Source organism: Thermoascus crustaceus, assembly GCF_041956765.1.
Source record: "Thermoascus crustaceus strain CBS 181.67 unplaced genomic scaffold VTN00scaffold_8, whole genome shotgun sequence".
In the NCBI taxonomy this organism is placed as follows: domain Eukaryota; kingdom Fungi; phylum Ascomycota; class Eurotiomycetes; order Eurotiales; family Thermoascaceae; genus Thermoascus; species Thermoascus crustaceus.
The window spans coordinates 1,290,725-1,313,010 of record NW_027192534.1 but is presented as its reverse complement, the minus strand read 5'-3'; the positions used below and the strand labels follow the sequence as shown (position 1 = coordinate 1,313,010).

The following is a 22,286-nucleotide window of genomic DNA, read 5'->3' as shown; positions in this document are numbered from 1 at the left end:
GGGGGGGGGGTTTAGTAGGAACTATCCGAAACCACAAATCCATTTAAGGAAAGAACCACCCTGCCACTCCTTCCACCATTGCTCTTTCCGTCCACCACCGTTCAGCCCCTAATGTACTGTACTTTCTCGACTGTCTCATGTTTCTTCTATCACTTGTAAACAGGCACGTCTAGTCTGTATAATATCTGGGGGAACAAAAATTACAGAAAAGTGTATCTAAAAGAAAAAGGGAAAGAAAAAGTATAAATCCATTTCAAACCAAAGCAAAAGATCTAACCTGCTTCAATCCAACTTTACCAACATCATGCATTCAGATTCAACGGGCTCGTACACGTAAACGCGTTGACCTGCGGATTCTTAAACACGTCAATCATGCCCTGGATCGCCGCATACGCCCCCAGTCCGGCCGTCGCGAGCGCGCCTCCCATATACAGCACGTTGCCCACGTTCATGAGGACCGGCCCGGCGAGGAATCCGCGTACCCAACGTCGGAGTCCGCTATCATGCCGTATCACCCGACCCGTGGCAGGGTCGAACCCTTCCCCGTCCCGGATGGCGCACTTCTGGACGAAATATCCGATCGCAAGGAACGGCGGGACGGAGTAGGTGAACTGCACGATGGCGAAGGCGGCCACGACGGAGACCAGCCCGAAGAAGTCTGGGATCGCGGCGGCGAGGACGAATGCTGTGGTCCAGTAGATGGGCACGATGATGGCCCAGAGGTGTTTGCCTTTTGTGGTATTGAGGGGCGGCGCGTGGAAGATGTCCATCAGGACGTTGTTGTAGAGAACCTTGACGCCGATGTTACCGAAGAGACCGGCCGCGATGGTGCCACTGAGAACGGCGAGCATGTTTCCCACAGTCTGCAGTGCATAGCGAGAGACGCCTTGGTAGGATATCTGGTAGGCATATCTATGTCGTGTCAGCCCTCATCTTGAATCTTTTGTGATGGAAGACGGCATTGGGAAGACGTACTGCCCCTGAAAATAGTAAACGTAGCTACCATGTACAAGATAGCATGCGTAGATGAAGAATTGAGCTCCCCACATCGCTTTCAGGAAATCTTGTGGCCTCCTCATCTCCGCCATGAATTCCACAAACAGGTGCGCACCGCCGTAGGCGTATACCGCCTGCATGAGGCCATTGATACTCCCAATCAAGCTCTTCGGGTTCGGAAGGCCGTTGTAGTGTCTGACGGGAGGATACTCACCTGTGACGGGGTCTGGTGTGATTGTCGTCGGGTCAACGGCCGAGCCAGCTGAGCCAAGTACCGCGATGGCATAGTTTGGCGGGCTGTGTGCCATCGCACCCATCGCGATGAACATCACGAGCAGATTGATCCAGATTGCGGCATGTGCAAGCCAGCCGTATCGCTTCAGCGTGCGGATCTGGCCCAGGCCGAACCCGCAGATGGCCCAGATGACGCAACAGACCGCGTAGCAGAGGCGGAATCTAGAAATCTGGGAGATGCATTGGCCGTTGCTGATGATAAACAGGCCAACAGTGAACAAGATCTGAAACGACTGCAGGAGGTTGAAGCATTGGCGAGCGGTTTGGCCGTAGATACGGAAGGCAACATCTCCAAAGTTCCTCAGAGGGAACTGATAGGAGTCCAGACCTAGAAAACATCTCCAAATCAAATAGCCCGAACTGAAAAGAAAAATTAGAGACAAGTTTCCCAGTGAGAGGGGGGAGGAGCCTACTATGCAGCCATGAGCCCAAACACCGTGTACAGCGCAATGCCTGGACCCCATCCCATAGTCCCTAGAGCAAACCCAACCCCAAATGGCCCCAGGATATCGGTGGTGATGAGATAGAAACATGCACCGGCGGTGGCAGTCCTCATGGCCCTCGATGCATTCGTCCATTCCTCATCGTCGATGACAGCGCGTGCAGCACCGCCAACTGAGTCTGCATGTCGGGTGCTCTTTTGTTCCTTTTCAACGTCCTTCTTACGAGGTAGCGGTGAAGAGTTCTCTCCAGTACCTGTGGTTGAATTCCGAGGCTTCGGTGAGAAAATGGTCTGGAAGAACCCAGATGTGTTAGATTTCTTAGGAGGCAGCGCTTCTTCCTCTGCCCGGGTCTGGAGGGCGTAGTAATGGTACTCTTCGAAAGACACGGCGGAGTCGTACAGTTTCCGCTGGCAGGGTGGGATGTAGCCATTGGCCTGCATGCTGTCCGTGCCCGGGCCGGCGTCGCTGACATCAGCCGAAGAGGTAGTGATGTTAGGGACCTTCATCCCTTACAATTCATCTAGCAACTAAAAGAAGCGTTTTACGCGCTCCTAGCCTAGGGGAGGATTAATAATTAAAACCAAGCACCAGCGACAGCCTCGTCAAAAGCACCTACCGGCCAAGCCACCAACATTTATCTTACCAGACCGCCACCCCTCTCAAGAATGCCATGGTCGTTATCTGCAATGCAACATACGACGTCGAAGCGGAGCTATGCGATCCCCCATCCCATGGAGTTTAGGGAGCTTCCAAACAGGGGCATGCGACCGGGCCTGACGCACCATCAATCGTCTCCAGGGCTGCCTTATCACGATGCTAGCCCGGGTCTAGCAGCCGGGGGACTTTAATGATGATACGCTGTACCGTCGACCCCCTATGGATGATGATTATGGTTTACCAGGCGGCATGGAGAAATGGGCCGGGGCATTTGGCCAAGCTCGAAGACCAAGAATGCCGAGACTCGAGACCATCCAGACTTGCAGATCATAGCCATTTCGCTAAGATTAATAATGTACCCATATGAAGTTAACCGTACGGTTGCTCTGTTTACAACAGTACGCAGCGCTTGCATCACGAAAATGGTGTACCTGGACAGGACCTCAGACTGGCTTCCATTCAGTCCTCGGGCGTTAAAGCAATTATGCACGTTAATACAGTATAAAAATAGCTCCACATTTTACATTCGGTAGTAAGCAGCCGAACTAAAGAGCTTCGTCTTTGTTCAGTCCAAGCCTCTACATTTTCGGGGCTCCAATGAATTCTTCAACCTGCGACATGGATGGCATGGCAAAAATACTAGGTCAAAGCCAAATTCGACGTCTCCTGCTCTACTCCGTACTTCTGCATGCACCCGTGATCAGAGTATTCTCTGTGAATGGTTGCCTACGTGCTTTATAATCTCGGCGGATGCCAATCCCTGTATTTGGCCCAGATAAAAGCCAAAAAAGAAGCTTGGCCGTACAGTAGGTACAGTAGGTTTTGGCACCCCTGCTACCTACTGTCTTGGGGGATTTTGCTATTTTATACCCATGTGATTTCGAAGCTATCATATGTCACAGACCCTAGGCAAAGCCAGCCCAGATTGCAATATAGCGAAAGTGGCAAGTGGGTGGCTTGGACAGGGGGTGCCGAAAGATATGGCACAGCACTGTAGGCTAGGTGGCGTATGGTTGGTAGATTGACCCGTGCTCAGGACCAACAATATAAAAATGGCTAGATTAATCGAGAAATATTGTGCTGGTCTCGATGCACATTACCAGTGGTGGTATAATGGGAGATGCAAGTTGCTAATCGATAGAGGGAGCCTCTAAATTCAGCCATCTCAGTTTGTGGCTTGGACATTTAATGATAGATATGAGCAGTTCAGAGAAGATAATTGATACAGGAAGTAGCGACCCTTCCGAGTCTTCATACAGACAGGTCTCTGACTATCAGAAAAGTAGATCCCGCAGATCATATCAAAAGTATCTCGGATTTCTTGCAAGTTGCAGATTTGTTTGACACTGGGGCCAAATACTTATCCAGCCAGTTCATCCTTATAGTATGTACTTCTGCCTGCTGGAAGGAAAATGGAAGAGAGATGCCTCTATATCCACGGTTTCGGGGATCTTGTTCAATCGTTGCTCTTCGAATGTTGTTAGTACACCAGATGGTTCCAAGTTCTTTCCCAGTGAGACCTTTCCATGATTATGGATTCTGCACCAACGGTTCACATAAGTAAGCGTGTATTTAACAACACAGATACTGGAACGCAATATAATTTTAGAAAATCCGTTGTTGCTACTTCTGTTCTGGCGTTGTCGATAGGCAAGTCGCGCGATGATTCGAACCCATCTTGCGTCATGATTTCAAAAGTAAGATTAGATCCGCCTTGCAGCAGCATATACCTAGATAATCGTACATGATTATATCTCTCGTACTTCCCATATAGTTTAAGCATCATCTTATCCAGCCAAGTAGATCGAGACAATACCTGTTACTAAACTAGACTATGAATAGGGCCCAACCCTAATCAGTGATAACGGCCCCTATTGGTGGTGGGAGACTAAGCTTAATTGGGAATAGTACGTATTGTGTTCGGTCTTGCTATTTTCCGCGCGTGAAACGACGATACACGAGATTTATGACACAATGAAGTATCCATTGCCACCGGTGAAGAAAACTGTGCAATCTTTGACGGATGCATGTGCGGATATCTGCAATTATACACTTGGATTAGAAAAAGAAACGTTCTAGAAGAGTTGCCAGTTGTGTTTTTGGCTGCTGTTGTACTCGCATAACAGAAAGTTTGGTGATCAGCTCAGTATCCGCCGCACCAAGAGCACCAAAGCGGGAGCTGTCCCGATCCGGTGGTGGCTGAAGCTTCCGATTGCTCTGCTCAGAAAATTTCCCCCGCCGCCGCGTATCGATCGTCTGTTTTCTCCTCGAAGCAACGTCTGCCCGCTGTCTATTCACTCGGACACTTACCTCTGCTGGGCCCCTTGAGTCAGAAGTGAATGTCGTTTAGGCTGCATTCACGCTAGCGAACACAAGACTCGAGTCCTCTCTCCAGTCCGTAACTCTCCCAGCAAGCTCATCTTCTCACCTTCCGAACACTTTGCGTATCGCGACATCGCCGCTCGCGTGATAGCTGAGCGCGAATCACTGTATGTTCATCTCCTACCTCCTCATTTTCTGAAAAAATCACGGCGCTTATTTTTTTCTCTTTAACTTGCGTTGAAAAGAGTCGTCTCGTATACTGACGTTTCAAGTGAAGAGGGGTTTCGCGCAGAGCGCCCACTTCATCGATTACACGGTTCTGATCTATCTTTCAACTGCAATTATGTCGGAAGAACAGAAGACGACCACGGCGCCTGCTGGTCCCAACGTGGAGGCCGAAAAGGATGTCAAGAATGTGCTCGCGGAGCTGAAGGCTGAGGAGGCGAAAGCGGGAGAGCCCAAGGCGGACGAAGCTGCGAAGGCCACTGAGGGGAAGAAGGACTCTGAAAAGAATGGCGCTGCGGCCGATGAGGCTGCAGAGGAAGCCAAGATAATCGCCGCAGCTCAGAAGCTCGGTGAAGACTCTGAAAAGAAGGAGGAGCCCAAGGGCGACTCCAAGACTGTGGAGCGGGGCCCTGGCGGCCAGAGAGGAGGCCGTGGCGGCCGTCCCAACTATCGCAACAACATCAAGTCTAATCTTGAGTCTCAGGAGCCGAGCAGCGACCCAATGGCAATCAGGAAGCAGGTGAGTTTTATTTCAGGCAGAGTCAATGGACCCCCGTTCGCGCAGTTGGCCGCCGTGCTCCGTGAATTGTTTCTAACGATTACGTTTGCAGGTCGAGTTCTACTTCTCCGATTCAAACCTTCCCATGGACAAGTTCCTTCTCTCCAAGGTCGGCGGCAGCGAAAATCGTCCCGTCCCGCTCTCTCTCATTCATTCCTTCAAGCGCATGCGCCACTTCCAGCCTTTCAGTGCCATTGTGGATGCTCTCAAGGAGTCTGAAACCCTCGAGTTGACCGATAACGATACCTGCGTGCGCCGTAAGGTGCCGCTGCCGGAGTCCGTGAAGGAGAACCCCGATCCCACCGTCGTCAAGGTCTTCGAGGACAAGGCGATGAGCCGTAGCATTTACGCCAAGGGTTTCGGTAAAGAGGAGCCAAGCACCCAGTTCGACATCGAGGCCTTCTTCGCGCCGTACGGCCCCACGAACGCCATTCGCCTCCGACGTACCCCGGACAAGATCTTCAAGGGCAGTGTCTTCGTCGAGTTTGACTCGGAGGAAACCCAGAAGAAGTTCCTCGCCCTGGACCCGAAGCCCAAGTGGAGGGGACAGGAACTGATCATCAAGAGCAAGAAGGATTACTGTGATGAGAAGATCAGGGACATTGAGGCCGGTCGCATCAAGCCCAACCGTGGTCGGGGCGGCTTTAGAGGACGCGGTCGTGGCGACCGTAATGGAGAACGTGACTGGAGAGAGCGCAGGGCCGAGGACCAGAAGAGGGGCTTCGACAAGGGAGGTCGTGGTGGACGTGGTAATGGCAATGTCCGTCGCGAAATCCAGAAGGATGCTCGGTATGTTTTGCTGTCATCGCATTATCTACGATTGCAGTCTCTTTCCCATTGTTACTCTAAGAACTCTACTGACTTTCTAAATAGCGGAGTCCCCGTCGTTCAGAGCACCGTTGAGGAGACCCCTGCTGCAGGACAGAAGCGGCCTCGCGAAGAAGATGCTAAGGCCGGTGCAAACGGCGCTGAGAACGGTGCCCACCCCGCCAAGAAGGTCGACGTCAAGGAAGGATGAAGGATGATCTTCTCATTTTATATGCCTTTGACATCCCAAAAAAGTTGTACAAATGCTTTGGAGAAACGGGCTATTTCATGCATTTGCGCTCCCGGTGACGGACCCGTGATCTACCTCGTGGCGTTGTGTATTATTTCCTGGTTTATTTGTACTCTGTATTTCTTTCATCTCTTATTTTATTTTCTGCGTCCCTCTACGGTGGCCACTTCTTTTCACCATTTATTTCTTGCCGCTTGCTTTCTGGAGGGCTCTTATATTCTGAATTCAGGCTTTTTCGTCCTGGTTGCATGTGAGGCTTAGAAGATGAACTAGAAACTGCCATCTGCGGCGGTTCTCAGCAATCACATCAATATATTGTTCAAAGTATCACCTGTTCTCTTCATAAAATCTCGTCATCGTCAGTTCACTTTCATTGCATCTTCTCAGGTGGGCTCCAGAGCCGTTCTGGATAGCCTGCAAACATTCCCGGTGCTGCTATGCCAATCATTATAATAGTATCAAGATTTAGAGAAGACAGGAGGGAACCGGAGAAAATGGAGAATTTTAAATGTTCCTTTGAACAAAGGAAGCTCACGGCGTGATCGATAAACGGTCGAATGCGAGCGTAGTTGGATAAAATCATTTCGACTATACATGTAGTAAACGTCTCACAGATTGGAATCAGGCACGTTCCTCTGAAGATGAAATGATATCCAGAAATCCTCTGAAGAATCATTCATTCACTCATAGCTTCACCCCCTCCGCAGCATCAAACTCCAGATCATACGCCAACGTATCCTCGCACAGCTCCTCCCTCATCTTGTGCACCCTGCAAAAGACAAAAAAACATTCGACATCAGTTGGATTTCTATTCCCTTTGGGTCTCTAACGAGCAGAGTAGGGCAGAGTTAAGAGGAACTCACTCCAGATGAGCCGGATGCGTCGCGTAGCTGGCGACGTGATCCGGCGACTCCAGGACCGCTACGAGGCCCATGTCGAAGCCCTTGGCTCTGGGGACAGAGATGGGGAGGGGTGGGTTCGCGTGCAGGGAGATGAGTCCTGCAAGGCGAAAAAAGAACGTATCAGTATTATACTGGCATGTTCATATAATAGTTATTAAAGCCATGGGGTTCTCCTTTTATTTGATTAGGAAATATATCTCGGGTTCGTGTTTCATACCTGGGATCTTGCCCACCATGGCTCTGCTCGTCTTCTGCCACTTGGCCAGTTGCTCCTGGGTCACGCCCGGTTTGAGCTTGAAGAGGACTGTTCATGGTTAGTCAAATTGCGGAGACTCCATAGGGTCGTGCTTTTGCCCGATGTAGGAAGGGCTATGGAATGTACTGTATGTCTGTATTCCATAGATGATGCGACACACTCACCGACGTGGTAGACAGGCATTTTCCCGAGATAAAATATCTATACGATGAAACGTTTTTTTTGCAGTTATTATTACTATGAGGCAAGAAGCACGAGGTCTTTGACTCTGACTGTTATCGGGGACCAGGAGACATGAGGGGCCACGCAATAACCCCGCGAAAGCCCGTGGAGACGGTGGAGCACTTATCCATCGGACTGTTCTCCGTCCGGGATGGGGAGATCGAAGCTTAGCCGACACTACATACTTGTATGTACCAGTTTTCTGCGTGTTATACTTCCGAAATTATTTCCACATGGGTCCATTATTCAAATGATATCCAATTACTCCCCTGCTATTCATCAAGTAAGTAGTACTTCTTCACTTCGGCATCACCAAGACTCTACTTCTGCACGGCCACTTGGAAAATCCGTATTTTATTTTATTTCCCAGTAGTATTACTGTAATATGGGGCTTAAAATTTAAATCAATCGATGCTGGTTGTTCCAGTCCGATTGCTAGGATGGAAGAACGATTAGTAGTCAGCAATCGAATACTACAATATATACTCCGTTACGTATTTACTCTTTTTGCTAAAATTTGATTAATTACCGGCATATCTAATTGCCGCTAGAAGTTCTGTTATTCGTCTCTGGAAAAGATTCGGAGATTTCATGGCCCTTATTCATGTATGTATGTACATACACATCAGTCGCCAGCGAGGAAACTTTGTCCTCACAGTAAACACTTGTTTTCTCTATCTCCATTCATAAATTGAACGGATAGATCATCATCGTGTGAATTTAACAAACATCCAACCAGGGAATATGTTGCGAATTCTGAATCATTGGTATCAGCGTCAGTGAGACGCAATGATCGAGCCAAGTCGAGAGACATGCCTCACTTTTTTTTGTCTCGCTCCTCAAGCTCACTTTTTCTTCTTCGTCTTATCCACAATGTCGATCCACTGTGACCTTACGCCTCGCTTCGACAGTGCGGTCTCCACCGCGTTCCTCTGGTCACCTTGGACGAGGACCTCCATAACACCCTTGGGTGCACCACTTGCCTGAGTCACGCTTGTGCTGCTCGCACACTTCTTTTGCAATTCCTCGGCCAGTAGGCTAGGCGTGATGCCAAAGACTTCCAATCCAGAAACCCTCGTGACTGTCTTGGAGCCCGTGCGACGTTCGACGATCACCGTAACTTTGGGAGCCGGGCCGGGCTTTGGCTTGACGTCCGCGAGTGTTTGGTTGGGTTTGAGCAGGATGGCGTGGTAGGGCGCTAAGAGAGTGTGGTCCTCAACTATACGCTTGAGGAGACCGTCCCGAGTGACTGCTCCTCGAGCAAGGGTGGCTTTGTCGTCTGGTGAGGAGGAAGCGAAGATAGTGTTTGCGAGGAAAGGATTGAGGTTGATGATACGCCGATTTTCCTGGGAGATTATTGGCGGATCCTGGGAGGTGAGGTACTTGTCCAGCTGACTCGAGACGTCAGAGTACTTGTAGTAGTTGTTAGGGTCGCTGTTAGAGAGCGCCGGGAACAACGTGGGCGTCAGCTTCGAGGTTGGTCGGTAGAGAGTTAGTACTGTCAGCGTTTGGCCAACAGAGGGATCGCCATCGCTTACGGCTGCGGGTTTCTTGCTCGCAGCAATAGGCTTTCCGGCATTCTCAATGGCATTCTTCGACGGCAGCTTGTAGGGCACAAATTCCTCGATTCGCCTGTCGTTGAAGTCCACATCCACAATAACTGTCTCCTGCCCGTTGCGTTCTTTCGACTTAACAAGCTTTTGTTTGTCGAGGTGCTTGATGAACTTCTTGACGTTCTTCCAACTAGTCTTCTTGATCTGATAGAACTGGGCTTGTTGAGGCGAATATATTGGGAGATATGGCGTAATAAGACTAGAAATCAAAGCAGACGGTTGGATAGGAAGGGATAGCCCGTAAGTCGGTGAGGAAGGGTTATCTTTCTTGTGTTGGTATAGAGAGTACAAGAAAGCTTTGACGAAAGCTTCATCGATCTCTGTATTTCACTTTATCAGCATGATATTTTCAGCTATTGTACCGCTGGGGGCTGTCATTTCATACCTTTTGTTGTGAGTTCTTTCTCTTCTTCAATTGGGGGCTCTTCTGGCTGCTCCTCTGGAATTTCACTCACGGAGACGCTGCCATCCGGCTCTACTGGTCTTTCGCCAGCTTCTTCTTCCAGTTTCAATTCTTCCACACCTTGCTCAATATCGTTGATCCCCTGATCCCATCCTTCCAGGAACTCGGGCGCTGGTTGACCCGGCCTTGATGCCGAGCTCCAAGCCCACAACTCGTCTCCCTCCCAGTGCACACCCCGAACTGCATGACCCTTCGCCCCTCGGACCTCTCTAAGTCCAGCGATGTCAATTTCGCAAACACCAACGAATAGGGGCACGGTAGGCCTGTCCAGGCTAGCCACCGCAACTATGGCACCCTTGACCGCGCGCTCAGGGAACGGAGGGCCGTTCGCCAGACCGGGGGTCATCAGATCCGCTCCACCAGAGAGCTTCTTCATCACCAATTCAGGAGCGTGCAAAAGGGGAACGAGACGCGGGTTATGCCATAGTGTGTAGACTGTGGGGTAAAGACGGCCGTCTGTCCCAGGGCCATGCTCCAATCTGAACCACAGAATCCTTTCTTCACCTCCTGGATGTGTCCCAACGTAAACAGTGCCCTGAACCTCACGAAGCTGTGGGCCTGCGGTTGTGGTGAAGCGCGCGGATAGTGAGTTTTCTGGCAGAAGGGCATTGCGGATCGCTGTGAGGTTCGAGGGCGCCTGGGCGGCGGCGGCGGCGTCACCGTCAGCTTCTTCTGCCGGTGCGGTCGACGGCACAGTAATCTTGTAATCCTGGATGATCTGATCGGCGATCTTGCGCCGGTCGGAGGAGCGCAGAGGAGCTAGAGATTTGATCTAACCATGCGATCAGTAGGTATGCCCGATCGTCAAACTGGTGGAGGGTGGAGGGGTAATGCGGGGGAGGGGCATACGCACGGTAGGCTTCTTTTTGAACATTTTGACAGGGAGAACACAGAATCAAGTGAATGTATAAAAGGAAATAGTAAAAATAGTGGGGATATCAAGCCAGCACGAGACAGTGCTGTGCTATAATTGGCGTGCAGGGGAAGAATCGACTGTCAACGCGGAGAAGCTGAACTGATGTTATCCCGCGCCGACGCAAGTCTCCGCTCCCGCCGCGCCAATCATGCTTCGGTAGCAACCTCGCGTAACTATAGGTACCTACCTATAGGTATCCAGGTAGCACTTGTATATACAAACCTATAGAACTCCGGTAGTCAACTCATATCCTACGATAATCGGACAACACGGTCTACTGACTGGAAATGAAAACCATGCCCCATGAAGAAAGAAATACATTTGTTCCCAGAGACCAGCTGAGAAAGGAAGCAAGTAGTACCCAATATTCTACACTTGAAAAGAAGGGCTACAGATCTGATCAAAGCAACATGTCAAAGCTTGCGGCCAAGCACACTTTCCAATGTAAAGAGGGGTTCCATATTTTCAGTGCATCTCGTCTTTCGTATCAGTGAGAAAGATCCCGCGCATGTTTCTTGTTAGAAACCAGCCAAGACAGGGTCCCGCGCACCAGGGTGAGGACCTCATCCGAGCTCATCGAATCCAGATATTTGGTTACGTCGCTTCCAGTATCGGGAGCTGGTGAGGCTGTAACAGCCGAAGTGGAGGCTGGAGTCGTGGCGGCGACACTAGCAGTCTGGGTGGCTGACGAAGAATCAGTGACAACAGATGCTGTGGAAGTGGAGGGAGCAGCAGCAGCATTCTGAATTGACGGCGTGGTGGTAGGGTTGAGGGAACCAGCGTTATCACTGTTGCCGCTATACAGAGCAGGACCAGGGATTGAATAGTTGGACAGACCCTGGTAGATGTTGACCAGAAGGCCAGGATCAGTGTCTGTGTAAAGCGCTGTTCCGAGAGTGCCAGCAGGGTTTTCGGTGCCACTACCAGTGACCTCGAGGTTGATACACTGGGGATAGTTCTGAGCACCATCTTTGTTTCCGGCAGAATGGAGCGCAATTATTTCGTGTCTTAGTACGTAGTTTCCGGAAGCAATTGTGCTTGGGATGGTGACAGTCCAGCTGTTGTTATTTTTGATCAACGTATCAGAGGCCCATGTTCCAGCACCGTTGCCGTCAATCAGACCACTCTCGTCAATCTTAAAGAACTTTAGTGCAGTCTTATCAACAGATGAGCAGTCCCCGTCGCAGGCGGCGAGGTAGTCAATAACTGGGCCCTTGTGAGACTCGGGCCATGCCGTCCACTGCAGCTCAACGGTCCCTCCAGCTGCCACTTTGGCGCTCTGGGCACCAGGCTCAGCACCCTTATGGCAGATGATATCAGGAGAAGTATAGCCACTGCCGTCCACAAACCCAAGATCGGTTGCTTTAGTGGACCAGGCGATGAGTTCCGGAGGTTGAGCGGTGTAGGGATATTGGGTCACCATATATCCCCCGTAGCTGCTGATTGTTAGTACAGTACGTGCTGAAGGTTCCATCCAGAGTGACATACTAGCTGCCATCGACAACAATTCCCTGGACATAACCATGAGCGGCAGCTGAAGATGCGTAGGTAATGGCCCCAGCGATAGCAAGTATCTTCGAGAATGACATTTTTTAAAAGTGGGTTATTCAAGAGACAGTGGAGGCACGGGTTGAGCTTGATTTTGAAAGAAGGACCGAGAAAGGAACGGAAATCAATGAAGCGTGAAGTAACGAACGAAAAATATAACTGAACGGACGAGTTATGAATTCGACAAGAAGTGACCTGGAAACCTGCTGGCATTGCCTTCTATCTAACGAAGGATTGCACCAGCTATTTAACATGTCGGGGGACAAAGAATCACAAGATCAAAAACAGACAAATGTAACAACCTGGTTGTCAGGGGCGTCTGCGGGGCTTTGTCAACAAAACGAAATGATGCGAAAATCTCCAAGTCGAGGGGCCATCTATCCACTTCGTGCGGTGGTAGGTTGAGACCCCCTAGACGCATGAACAGCATCTTACTCAAGCATCGGAGAAATCAGACGATCCATGTAAGGCTGGACCGGTTTCCGAGAGTTATAGATAGACGAATCTATCCATGAGTATCCGAACCAAAACGGGTCCTTTCCCAGGAGGGAATGTATCATCGATGGCGGGCACAGACTAGTTCGATCTCGAGTCGGTAGTCAGACAGAAACATCTTCTCCTGCGAGTCAAGACGACACTTAGGGTGGCTTTTCCGAGTCCCTGTAACCGTTTCGACGACAAACGTCAATGCAGGAGACAGAAAATCGAGATCAAGGGCCTAGCTGTTTGATGTTTTCCCAATTTCCAAATGAAAGGGTCAGCCGAAGTGGACAAAACAGTCCGGGGACATGGCCAGTCGTCGCCCAATAGCATGACCGGCACCAACGTTCCCCCGGCCCCGGTGCGGCGGCTCTCTCTGACAGTCCGAGTGTCAAGTACTCAACCCCTTCAGCCTTTGCTATTCTGATCCTCTTTTCCGTGTGATAAGAACTGATGGAGTGTTCTGGCGCTTCCTTAGCCGTTTCTATTCGCCGTCCACTAGGTTTTCCGAGCCAGCCGGTTTTACCTCGACTCGGGGTATAGCCGAAGCAACGACCATGGGTGTTGTACTCGAAGAAAGCCATGGATTACCTAAAGGCCAATTGTAGCACGTACTGAATGGGCTATTAGATTGGTCCGACATCTAAGAATGTATGGACCGCCGCCAAGAAACCCCATAGATGAAGTGACACAACACGAGACCAAGAACTAGTGGTAGGTGCAGTTTTCGGCCCCCCAGTGCCTAACCGAAGGATTACTGGGTATTCCTGGATACAGGTGACATTACTCAATAAGACAAACTCGTTTTCCATGCATTGCTGTCCTGACTAAAGAACAACTGTTAGCATTAGTAGCAACAGTCGCTCTGTGAAGGCCTCGAACAATAAGAACAATTGTTGTTCGCTCAATAGTCCAGTTGAATCTCGCACATCTAGAAGAGTCTAATGTGGTACAGTCACGGTGCTTCCCACAATCCACACCAGGCTTCACTTAGTGATCGTAAAGGGGATATACCGATGTTGTCTAGGCTGTCGCGGTACATGACCCTGTTTCACTTTCAGCCTTAATCGAAGCGAACCCACGAGGTTCTTGCTCTCAACTTCGGACGACTTCCGACTCGGCTCGGTAGTCTCGAGTTGAAGGATATACCCAATTCTTGAGGCATTAACGTGGAATATTCATGCGTGAATAGCACTAGCACCCCACTGTTGGCACTACTGCTCTATCAACGCAAACCCAACTTCTCTATGGCCAATAGTGCCAGGCCCTCCGAAATGACTTGATTTCAGCAGGGAGTCAGCATCAATGCTTTGGGCTCATCGAGATTCGCATTTTTTCCACCGTTGCTTACGTTGGCAGGTCTTTCAAATTGTTTATTCCAATGCTACAAAGAATTTGTCCACGGGAGGAGGCGGGATAGTTGGGTTGACAGTGCTGGCTGCAGGCCGTGGTTGCTTCCATTGTGATGTTCTTGGCCTCCTGCGCATGAATAATACTGTATCCAGCAAAGGAAGGAACGAAGTTTAACCGGAACATGTTAATAGTTCTTCGATCAGGAGTTCATAATCATTGCGTGCAATGATTTGCTTAAACGCAATGGGCACCAATATAGCCGATTCTTCGGATTACTGTCGTTACACATCATGACACTCGTTTTTGCTATGCATTTCTTATCCTTAGTGCCTCTATTGTTTCTTCCTCTGAGCAATGCCTTGGATAGCCCCTCGCAGCAGATCAAACTCGGCAGGGAATCTTGTAACGGGCCCTGGGAGATCCCAATTCTGGATTCTGAAATGCTGGATCCTGTGACTTTAACTCAAATCATCAAGCCGTACCGGAATATGGCAGCGACATACGGCGATTCAGTATCCTCCGGCGGAACGAACGGATTCATCCCCGAAGGCATGCGAGTTGAGAGGAACCCACGAACAAGGCCGTGGAAGGCACCGAATGCTGAAAAGCTGTCCATGATACTCCCGAACCGAACAGGGCTATATTATCGTGACCAGGTGCTGGACTTCAGGTCGTATCCTTGGAGCACTATTGGACGCCTTTTCTTCGTGAAATCTCAAGGCAGTGGAGGATGGTGTACCGCTTCTCTGGTTGGGAGGAATCTAATACTGACAGCCAGCCACTGCTTCCCTTGGGGCTTCGGGCCAGATAGATGGATGCGGTTCGTACCCGCTTACAACAATGGAACTGAACCGTACGGCGGATCCTTCGTGTCCCAGTGCCGTGGAGTCAAAAATACATTCAATGTAACCGGCATCGATTATATAATTTGTCATCTCTGCGAACCCCTTGGGGAAGTCGCTGGCTGGATGGGTACGCAGTGGTGGAACGAACCTAAGAACTATATGGTGAGGACATGGAGGAGTTCCGGGTATCCAACCGATTCCTTTCAGGGAAATGCGCAGATGCTCCTTTCAAATATCAATCTCACCGAAGTCGAATTCCACAGTGACAAAGGCAAGGAGCTAGAATCCGACATCTTCGCATCTCCGGGATGGTCTGGTGGTCCGATGTGGGGTTATATAGGCGGAGCTCCCAAAATCGTCGGTGTTTGCAGTGGTAGTGAGAAGGATTGCAGCGAACAAGCCAAAGGATGCTACGGCATCGAGGGCATGAAAGCTATTGATACTTTTCATGACGTCTCTGCTGGTGGCAGGCTCATGACCGATCTCACCATCTACGGCATGACCCACTGGGCGGACGACAATGAGGTCGACAACAAGGAGCAGAACCAGAACGATGATGTCGATGGTTGAAGATCATGGCTTTCTGATCCAGAGGAGCAACTCTTATCTTTAGTACCATGCATTAGATGTATCAATCATCACATAGCGCCTTCTAGGTACAGCGATAAGCATTGCGTACTCTTCTCCGACGTTGTAGCCATCAATGGAAAAGCTTCTTCATTTGGTCGTCCTCAATATCTGCAGATGAAACACGCCTATCAATCCTGTGACCAATTATTCTTCTCGAGTTCGAAAACGGTTTTGGGCAACATATTAAAAGCCAAGAGTGCGTGGATCCGATCGCGGCAATTATTGTGCTGTTTCTTAGAATGCGGTGGTCTGTGCTGAGCAAGGGTGGTGAAAGGAGTGGCATGTCTGCAGTCGGTTGAGCAATTAATGCGGCGAGTGTGATAACAAGTGTACCCCTCTGTGCTTTTGCCAGTCCGGATATCAACAATGGCAAACCGTCGAAGACAGAAACCTCCAGAAGCTCTAAAAGTCACATTTGACTATTAATGCCTTGGGAGCATCCAGAATGACGATCAGATTCCGTGAAAGCAGCGTAACAGACTCATATAGATCTGTCCTCAAATATTTCTCGGCTTTAAAATCAGTCAAATGAATCTTTCGTCTGCACAAGCAGCATGCCTTCCCGAGTAGTTCACAGTCAGAATGAAATCATTGTCGTAACGACAAGACAAATACAATCCTATATCAGCGGAGAAAACTCCCGCATTATTCCTGCGGAGTTGTCAGGGTTTGTCGCCAGCCGCGGGTCAAAATGATACTCTTGATGCTGCTGCTGTGACTTGGGTTTTCCCAAGAAAAACGTAGGGATAGCCCAGTTCCCAAGAGGTTGTAGACGGGCGACCGACATGTCCAATTGGTCTCGAGGGGTTCCTAGATAAGACTTTAAGGAGGCAACGCAAGAACAAAAAGGGAAAGGCGAAATGACCTAGACCTCATACATATGATTGATCCCACGATCTGCTTTCTCTCCCCGTGTAGATCCGATTGATCTCAGGGCGACTGCAAGATGTGCGGCGGGGAACAGACGACAATAAAAGCTCATCTATGACAAGGTTGCCACTGCGCACGGTCGTCGCTTCGCGGGTATACACAAACGAGCACCCCATATAGATAGGACACTCGAGGTACCGCTGACACTCACAATTCCGACCGCAACATCCTGGCAGAGGCTGCAGAAGGAGAAGTATTAAGAGTCGCGGTCCTCTCGTGCGTTGTCAGGGAGTTTGTTGCTGACGGGCCGTCGGGATGATTCGTGGTCGCCTAGACGAGTTTAGCGGCCACGCTCCGAGTCACTCGACCTCACCGCGCAAGTCAGGGAGCGGCCAAGGCAGGACAGCAGAGAGAGACCGCCTCTCGCCTCTACCACCACTTCCTCGTCGAGGCAACCAGGAACTGTTCTTCTTCTTCGTTCTCTGCATGTCAGGGAAGCCTTGCTGACAACGTTCGGACACTCTCTGTGCAGTGTCCGCAACCACCACTCGAGTCTTCGACCTTCGAAAGAGTGCGCACCGCCCCGGCCACGCAATTGTCGTGGTTATCCGCCGGACAACTCTGCCTCCCCGATTATCGCTCCCAAGCCCCTTGTATCTCTGTTGATCTCGGAGTGAGGGCTCATCCGTCAGCCTGCGAGGCAGTTCGGTCGTCCAGTGTCATAGTCGGTGGAGTTTGGAGGACCTACGCCGTGTCAAGTCTGTGATTTGCGCGCCCTTATCGATTGCACGAACCTGGCCGATACTTCTCAGCCTCGATTGCAACAAAGAGACCTCCGAAGACTGCTGGTTTTACGGGCTGGTTTAGGATGTGTTAGGTCTACATAATACCACTGTGACTCTCGACCTCGTATAGGGAGAGGATGAGACCGGCGGAGCCCCCATCTTCGCCCGCGTTTCCCGTTCTGGATCCGATCATCTTAGACGACGATATGGACAACCCATACCAGGACAGCGATATGGAGTTTCTTAACCCCGCTGCGCTGCAGGCGTCGTCCTCCGGCGCCGGTCAAGAATTCGACGACATTTTTTCACGAACCCCCGCTTCTCGAGCAGCTGAAGATGCGAACACCTACTTGTCCCCTTCCGATCTGGCGATGAAGAGACCCTATCAGGGTCAGGATATGCTGAATCAACCTCGTGCACCGGAATCTGACTCGGCTTCAGATTCCCCGGACAACTCGAGTCGGAGCTCTTCATCAGAATCGCCCAGAAACCATATCCGTGAGACGTCGGTCGCCTCGACAAGCTCTGGTGTACACAGCGAGAACGCGATGGGAACGAGATACTCTTCTAATGGGTGGTTGAATTCGGATTATATGCAAATGAAGGATGAACCATTGTTTGGATTAGATACCGACATACCGCCTCTTGACGGGACATTTGCAATGGATACCGATATTGAATCGAGTAACAAAGCCATGGACTCCGCTTTCGACTTTGAGAGCGCTGCCAGTAGTCCCAGCCCTCTGAAGACAGAGGCTGCTCCGCTTCCGAAATCGCAAAAGATGTTGAAAGCTCAATTGCGAAGTCCGTCCAATCGTACGACTCAATTCGCGCAGTCCAAGATGGCATCTCCCGTAAGTGTTTTTTTTTTGCACCCCAATTCGGAGTCGCTTACTTATATCAATGTTTAGTTTGCAACGTCAGGCTCTCCATTCTTCTCCCATAGCTCGAGAGAAGCCTCCCCCATGTCGTCATCAATGGTACCGCGCCAGGGGAGGCCAATTTCTAACCAGTGGGACGGGCGCTCCCCATCGTCGGTCTTGGAAGAGACGTTTGGAGGTATCAATATGAATGGCGGATCTCCACTTAACCCTACATTATCCCCAAACATGAATTTCGGCCATGGGCTGCCCTTTGGAACGACAGAATGGTCTAAGGAGCAGATGATGGCTACGAGTAACTTTGCCCCATCTCCGCCTCAGAGTAATCTAAAACCTGAGATTCCACTTCGCCACGTGTTGACTGTACATCCTACATCACTGAAGTCGCGAGTGGAGACGCAAATTCCTATCAAAATGACTCTTTTCCCCTTGCCTGCTGGTGTCAAGAAATTACGCTTACCGTCTCACACAATCTCGAAGCCTAAATTCCTCGCGAAACCAGATACAGAGCGCTCTCCTGAGATTCTTGAACTGCACACGAGTCTTGTCTGCACAAGTGCGATGCAGGATCAGGAAAAACTCAAGAGGGCATTTGCGAGAGCACGCGGTGAACCTTACACCCGCGCTTCCGGCTCAAGCCCAAAGTCGGCCGATGGATCTCCAGAAGAAGAGAAACCGTTGGATGGAGGTGAAGTGAAGATCTGTAGTGGGTGTATCCAACGCGAACGCAAGCGGGCGTCACGGAAGAAGCAAAGGAAGCCAGATGAAGACGAACTATTCCAGAAAGACGAGGAGAAGCGAGTCATTGTTTTTAACACGAACGAGATCAAGGAGTGGACGGAGCCGTCTCAAAATACTGTGCCTGGTTACTCCGATATACCAGTGCCGGTTGTCCCCGCTGGGGCCATGCAGGTCGAGCTCCCTATGCGAATCGCGTGCTACTGCAGACATCAGAATGAGAAACTAGGGTTCCAGTACGTCTTGCGGTTCTCTGTTTAAGGATCTTTTGGCTAACGGTATATCTAGGGTCATCTTCACTATTAAGGACCATATGGACAATGTTATTGCCCAAGCAATAACAAATTCCATCATGATCACGGACGATCACAAAACCCACCCTCCTCCCGCGCCTGCGCCTCCGCCAAGTTCTGCTCTCCCCGACGGGACGCAACTCCCAGGCGCTGGTGTGTTCGTCTCTGCACCTGGTCTTGATGTTACTCATTCGCCAGCGGTCGGACAGCCTTCTTTTCGACTCTCCCATTCCACGACGGATCTGCAGGGTCTTCAGAAATATAATCCACAGTACCCACTAACGCCTAGTCCTTACGCAATTCCTCAAAACGCCGCCACCAGCACGCCCAGCTCTCTCACGCCGCGTAATCTTTCAAGGCAACCCTCGCCTTCCGGATTTCAAGGGCCTTCGAGCAAGCGCCGAAAACGCAGCAACTCAGGAAAATTACCTTCTGGTCTGACCATGACGAAACTCGAAACACCTCAATCCTCCAGTGGCCCCTCGACGACGTCGGCAGCAAGCAATGGCCTGCAGCTCCCTACTTCTCGTTCCTTCACATCACCTACAGAAAGACCCTTCGTCACTCCCTCATCCATGCCTGGTCAGTTTGGCAACGGCCCACCGACTCCTAACGGCAATGACAATCCCTTTTTCAATCCTGTCAGTCAGCAGAGTTTGGATAGTCTGTCACAGCAGCAGCTGGTCTCAGCGCCTAATTCAAACCATCCAAGCCGTCCGGGAACTCCAGGTAGCTCAACTCGGAATAACTTCCAGGAGCAGAATCTCAATATGAACCTAGGACCCAGTCCAGCTAACCAAATGTGGCCGCCCATGCCGAACGCTGGTAACCGGCTGCCATCAATCATACATAAATTGGTTCCTGCCGAAGGTTCTACCACTGGAGGGACAGAGGTGACGCTTCTGGGCAGCGGCTTCTACCCCGGTATGGAGGTCGTGTTTGGTGATACTCTCGCAACGACCACTACGTTCTGGGGAGATAAGTGTCTCAACTGCCTCACACCTCCAGCTCTTCAACCTGGCCCTGTTCCTGTTGTATTCAAGCATGAACACCCAACCTTCGGGCGGATGCAGCAGCATTCCCAGCCGATTATACCGAAGCAGCAGCTGTTCTTCCGCTATGTCGATGACAGAGAGCTCCAGATGTATCGCTTGGCCTTAGGAATTCTTGGGCAGAAGTTGCGAAACCCTGCAGATGCGTTCCAGACGGCGCAGCGGATCATGGGAGGCGATCCAAATACGCTGTGGAGTCTTCAAAATGATCTCCAGGGAGGCTCTGGTGGCCATCAGCGACAAGTTCCTGGCCTGAGTTCCCAAGGGAAGACGAGTGAAATGGATGAAAAGATGCTCACCTACCTCGAGTTTCTTGATCTCGATGACAGCCCCCGCGCACCTAAGTACAACGCACGGTGCACAACAGGGCAAACCCTTCTTCACTTCGCGTCCTCACTGGGCTTGACTCGATTTGTCGCTGGACTCCTCGCACGAGGCGCAAATCCAGACGTTCAGGACAACAACGGAAACACGCCGATGCACCTGGCCGCCTTGAGTGGCCATGCCCATATTGTCCATCGACTTCGGTTGGCAGGAGCAAACGCTGGTGCCCGGAGCATCAGAGACTTCACACCTGCCGATCTGGCAACTTCATTAGCCGCTTATCAGGCGGCGTTGATGCCGGCACGCCACTATCGCTCACGTAGTGTCGGCTCGTCTCCTTCATTACGACGCCGGCCAAGTAGCTCTGCTTCTCTCAACTCGTTCTGGGAGACATCCTCTGCATCTGGTTCCCTCGGTAATGCTATTGATGACTCGGACGATTCTGATGACGATGACCGCGGGACTGATGCGGAAAATGCTCGCGAGTCCGGCTACTTCTATACATCATCCCGACGCCCGAGTCTTCACCAGGATGTGAAGCCTTCGCGCTTTTACTCCCGTTCTCGAGAAGAAAGTCTTCCAGCTGATGGCGTCCACACTCCAACCGAACCAGCGACACCGGTTGAGGATGCGCGGAGCTTCTCCCCGCCTGCCGCCCTGGTCGCCTGGCGGGATCAGCTCGCTGCTCAAATTCACCAGTTTCAACAGAGCGTTGGGAAGGCGTTCCCTAATCTGCCAGCTCTTCCGCCGATGCCAGCCTTGCCTGACTACCAAGCTTATCCGATGATGCGGCGCATCAGTAACCTGGTTCCGCATAGACCTAGCACCTCTTGGTCAGCAAAGGAGGGCTGGTGGGACCTCTTGACTGGCAATTCAACGCCCAACCACTCTGAACCGCCTGCCTATGAAGAGCTGTACCCGCATAAGGAAGAAGAAGAAAGAGAAGACGTGGATGTAAAAAAGGAATCGGTAGCACGGGCCGCTGCAGAGGCAGCATTAGACCAACACTTCGAGGCAAAGGAAGCAAGAGCAAGTGCGAGTGCAAGTGCAAGTACATCCAGAACGAAGCCGGTCAAAGAAGAGATCAAGGATATCAAGATTGGCCGCAAGACAATATCCCGTGAGCAACAAGAGCAGCTTAGGCAGCAACAGGCCCGGAGGATGAAAGGGCTTGGAAGTGATCGAAACCTCTACTTCTTTTGGGTAAGAAGCTCGATATCCGTATCTTTGACCGTCAAGTTAACTGTTCGTTTTTCTAGATTCCTCTCCTGCTTTTGGTCGTTTGTGCATCTCTTAGGAATTATATCCCCGGTATCTGGCAAGGTTTTCGCGAAGGTTACGAGTTTGTGAAGGGACGTTACACAAGTGGAGCAGTGGAAATTTGAATTTAGGGTCTTTGCAATATGATTCTCTTTCTACCCCAGTGCCTCAGTTCATGTGTCGTTCGATATTACCTCGTCTGTTTCTTTTCTTTTGCTTAATGATGGGATATGACTATTTCAATTTCGGAGGAAATACCGGGTTCAGGGCAACACTTTGACTGCTGTATGTTTCGATTACTT

At 50.7% G+C, this 22,286-nt stretch overlaps 7 protein-coding genes across 7 annotated transcripts; 3 read left to right on the top strand and 4 right to left on the bottom strand.

Annotated features, from left to right (window-relative positions):
• Positions 1–302: 302 nt before the first annotated feature.
• VTN00DRAFT_10025 (uncharacterized protein) lies at positions 303–2,239 on the bottom strand (the record flags this gene model as incomplete). The annotated part of the gene is made up of 3 exons (XM_069426636.1): positions 303–912; positions 976–1,650; positions 1,704–2,239. The coding sequence occupies 3 exons, from the start codon at positions 2,237–2,239 to the stop codon at positions 303–305; spliced, it is 1,821 nt and encodes a 606-aa protein (XP_069284624.1).
• Positions 2,240–5,055: 2,816 nt separating this feature from the next.
• VTN00DRAFT_10024 (uncharacterized protein) lies at positions 5,056–6,514 on the top strand (the record flags this gene model as incomplete). Its single annotated transcript, XM_069426635.1, has 3 exons — positions 5,056–5,457; positions 5,549–6,285; positions 6,370–6,514. The coding sequence occupies 3 exons, from the start codon at positions 5,056–5,058 to the stop codon at positions 6,512–6,514; spliced, it is 1,284 nt and encodes a 427-aa protein (XP_069284623.1).
• Positions 6,515–7,237: 723 nt separating this feature from the next.
• VTN00DRAFT_10023 (uncharacterized protein) lies at positions 7,238–7,894 on the bottom strand (the record flags this gene model as incomplete). Its single annotated transcript, XM_069426634.1, has 4 exons — positions 7,238–7,322; positions 7,417–7,552; positions 7,673–7,759; positions 7,876–7,894. The coding sequence occupies 4 exons, from the start codon at positions 7,892–7,894 to the stop codon at positions 7,238–7,240; spliced, it is 327 nt and encodes a 108-aa protein (XP_069284622.1).
• Positions 7,895–8,778: 884 nt separating this feature from the next.
• VTN00DRAFT_10022 (uncharacterized protein) lies at positions 8,779–10,883 on the bottom strand (the record flags this gene model as incomplete). The annotated part of the gene is made up of 3 exons (XM_069426633.1): positions 8,779–9,866; positions 9,932–10,781; positions 10,863–10,883. 3 exons carry the CDS (start codon positions 10,881–10,883, stop codon positions 8,779–8,781), a joined length of 1,959 nt encoding a protein of 652 aa, XP_069284621.1.
• A 529-nt stretch (positions 10,884–11,412) lies between these two features.
• On the bottom strand, positions 11,413–12,514 carry VTN00DRAFT_10021 (uncharacterized protein; the record flags this gene model as incomplete). The annotated part of the gene is made up of 2 exons (XM_069426632.1): positions 11,413–12,361; positions 12,414–12,514. 2 exons carry the CDS (start codon positions 12,512–12,514, stop codon positions 11,413–11,415), a joined length of 1,050 nt encoding a protein of 349 aa, XP_069284620.1.
• A 2,082-nt stretch (positions 12,515–14,596) lies between these two features.
• VTN00DRAFT_10020 (uncharacterized protein) lies at positions 14,597–15,721 on the top strand (the record flags this gene model as incomplete). The annotated part of the gene is made up of 1 exon (XM_069426631.1): positions 14,597–15,721. The coding sequence occupies one exon, from the start codon at positions 14,597–14,599 to the stop codon at positions 15,719–15,721; it is 1,125 nt and encodes a 374-aa protein (XP_069284619.1).
• A 1,852-nt stretch (positions 15,722–17,573) lies between these two features.
• VTN00DRAFT_10019 (uncharacterized protein) lies at positions 17,574–22,109 on the top strand (the record flags this gene model as incomplete). The annotated part of the gene is made up of 4 exons (XM_069426629.1): positions 17,574–18,290; positions 18,348–19,291; positions 19,344–21,927; positions 21,984–22,109. 4 exons carry the CDS (start codon positions 17,574–17,576, stop codon positions 22,107–22,109), a joined length of 4,371 nt encoding a protein of 1,456 aa, XP_069284618.1.
• Positions 22,110–22,286: the final 177 nt, after the last annotated feature.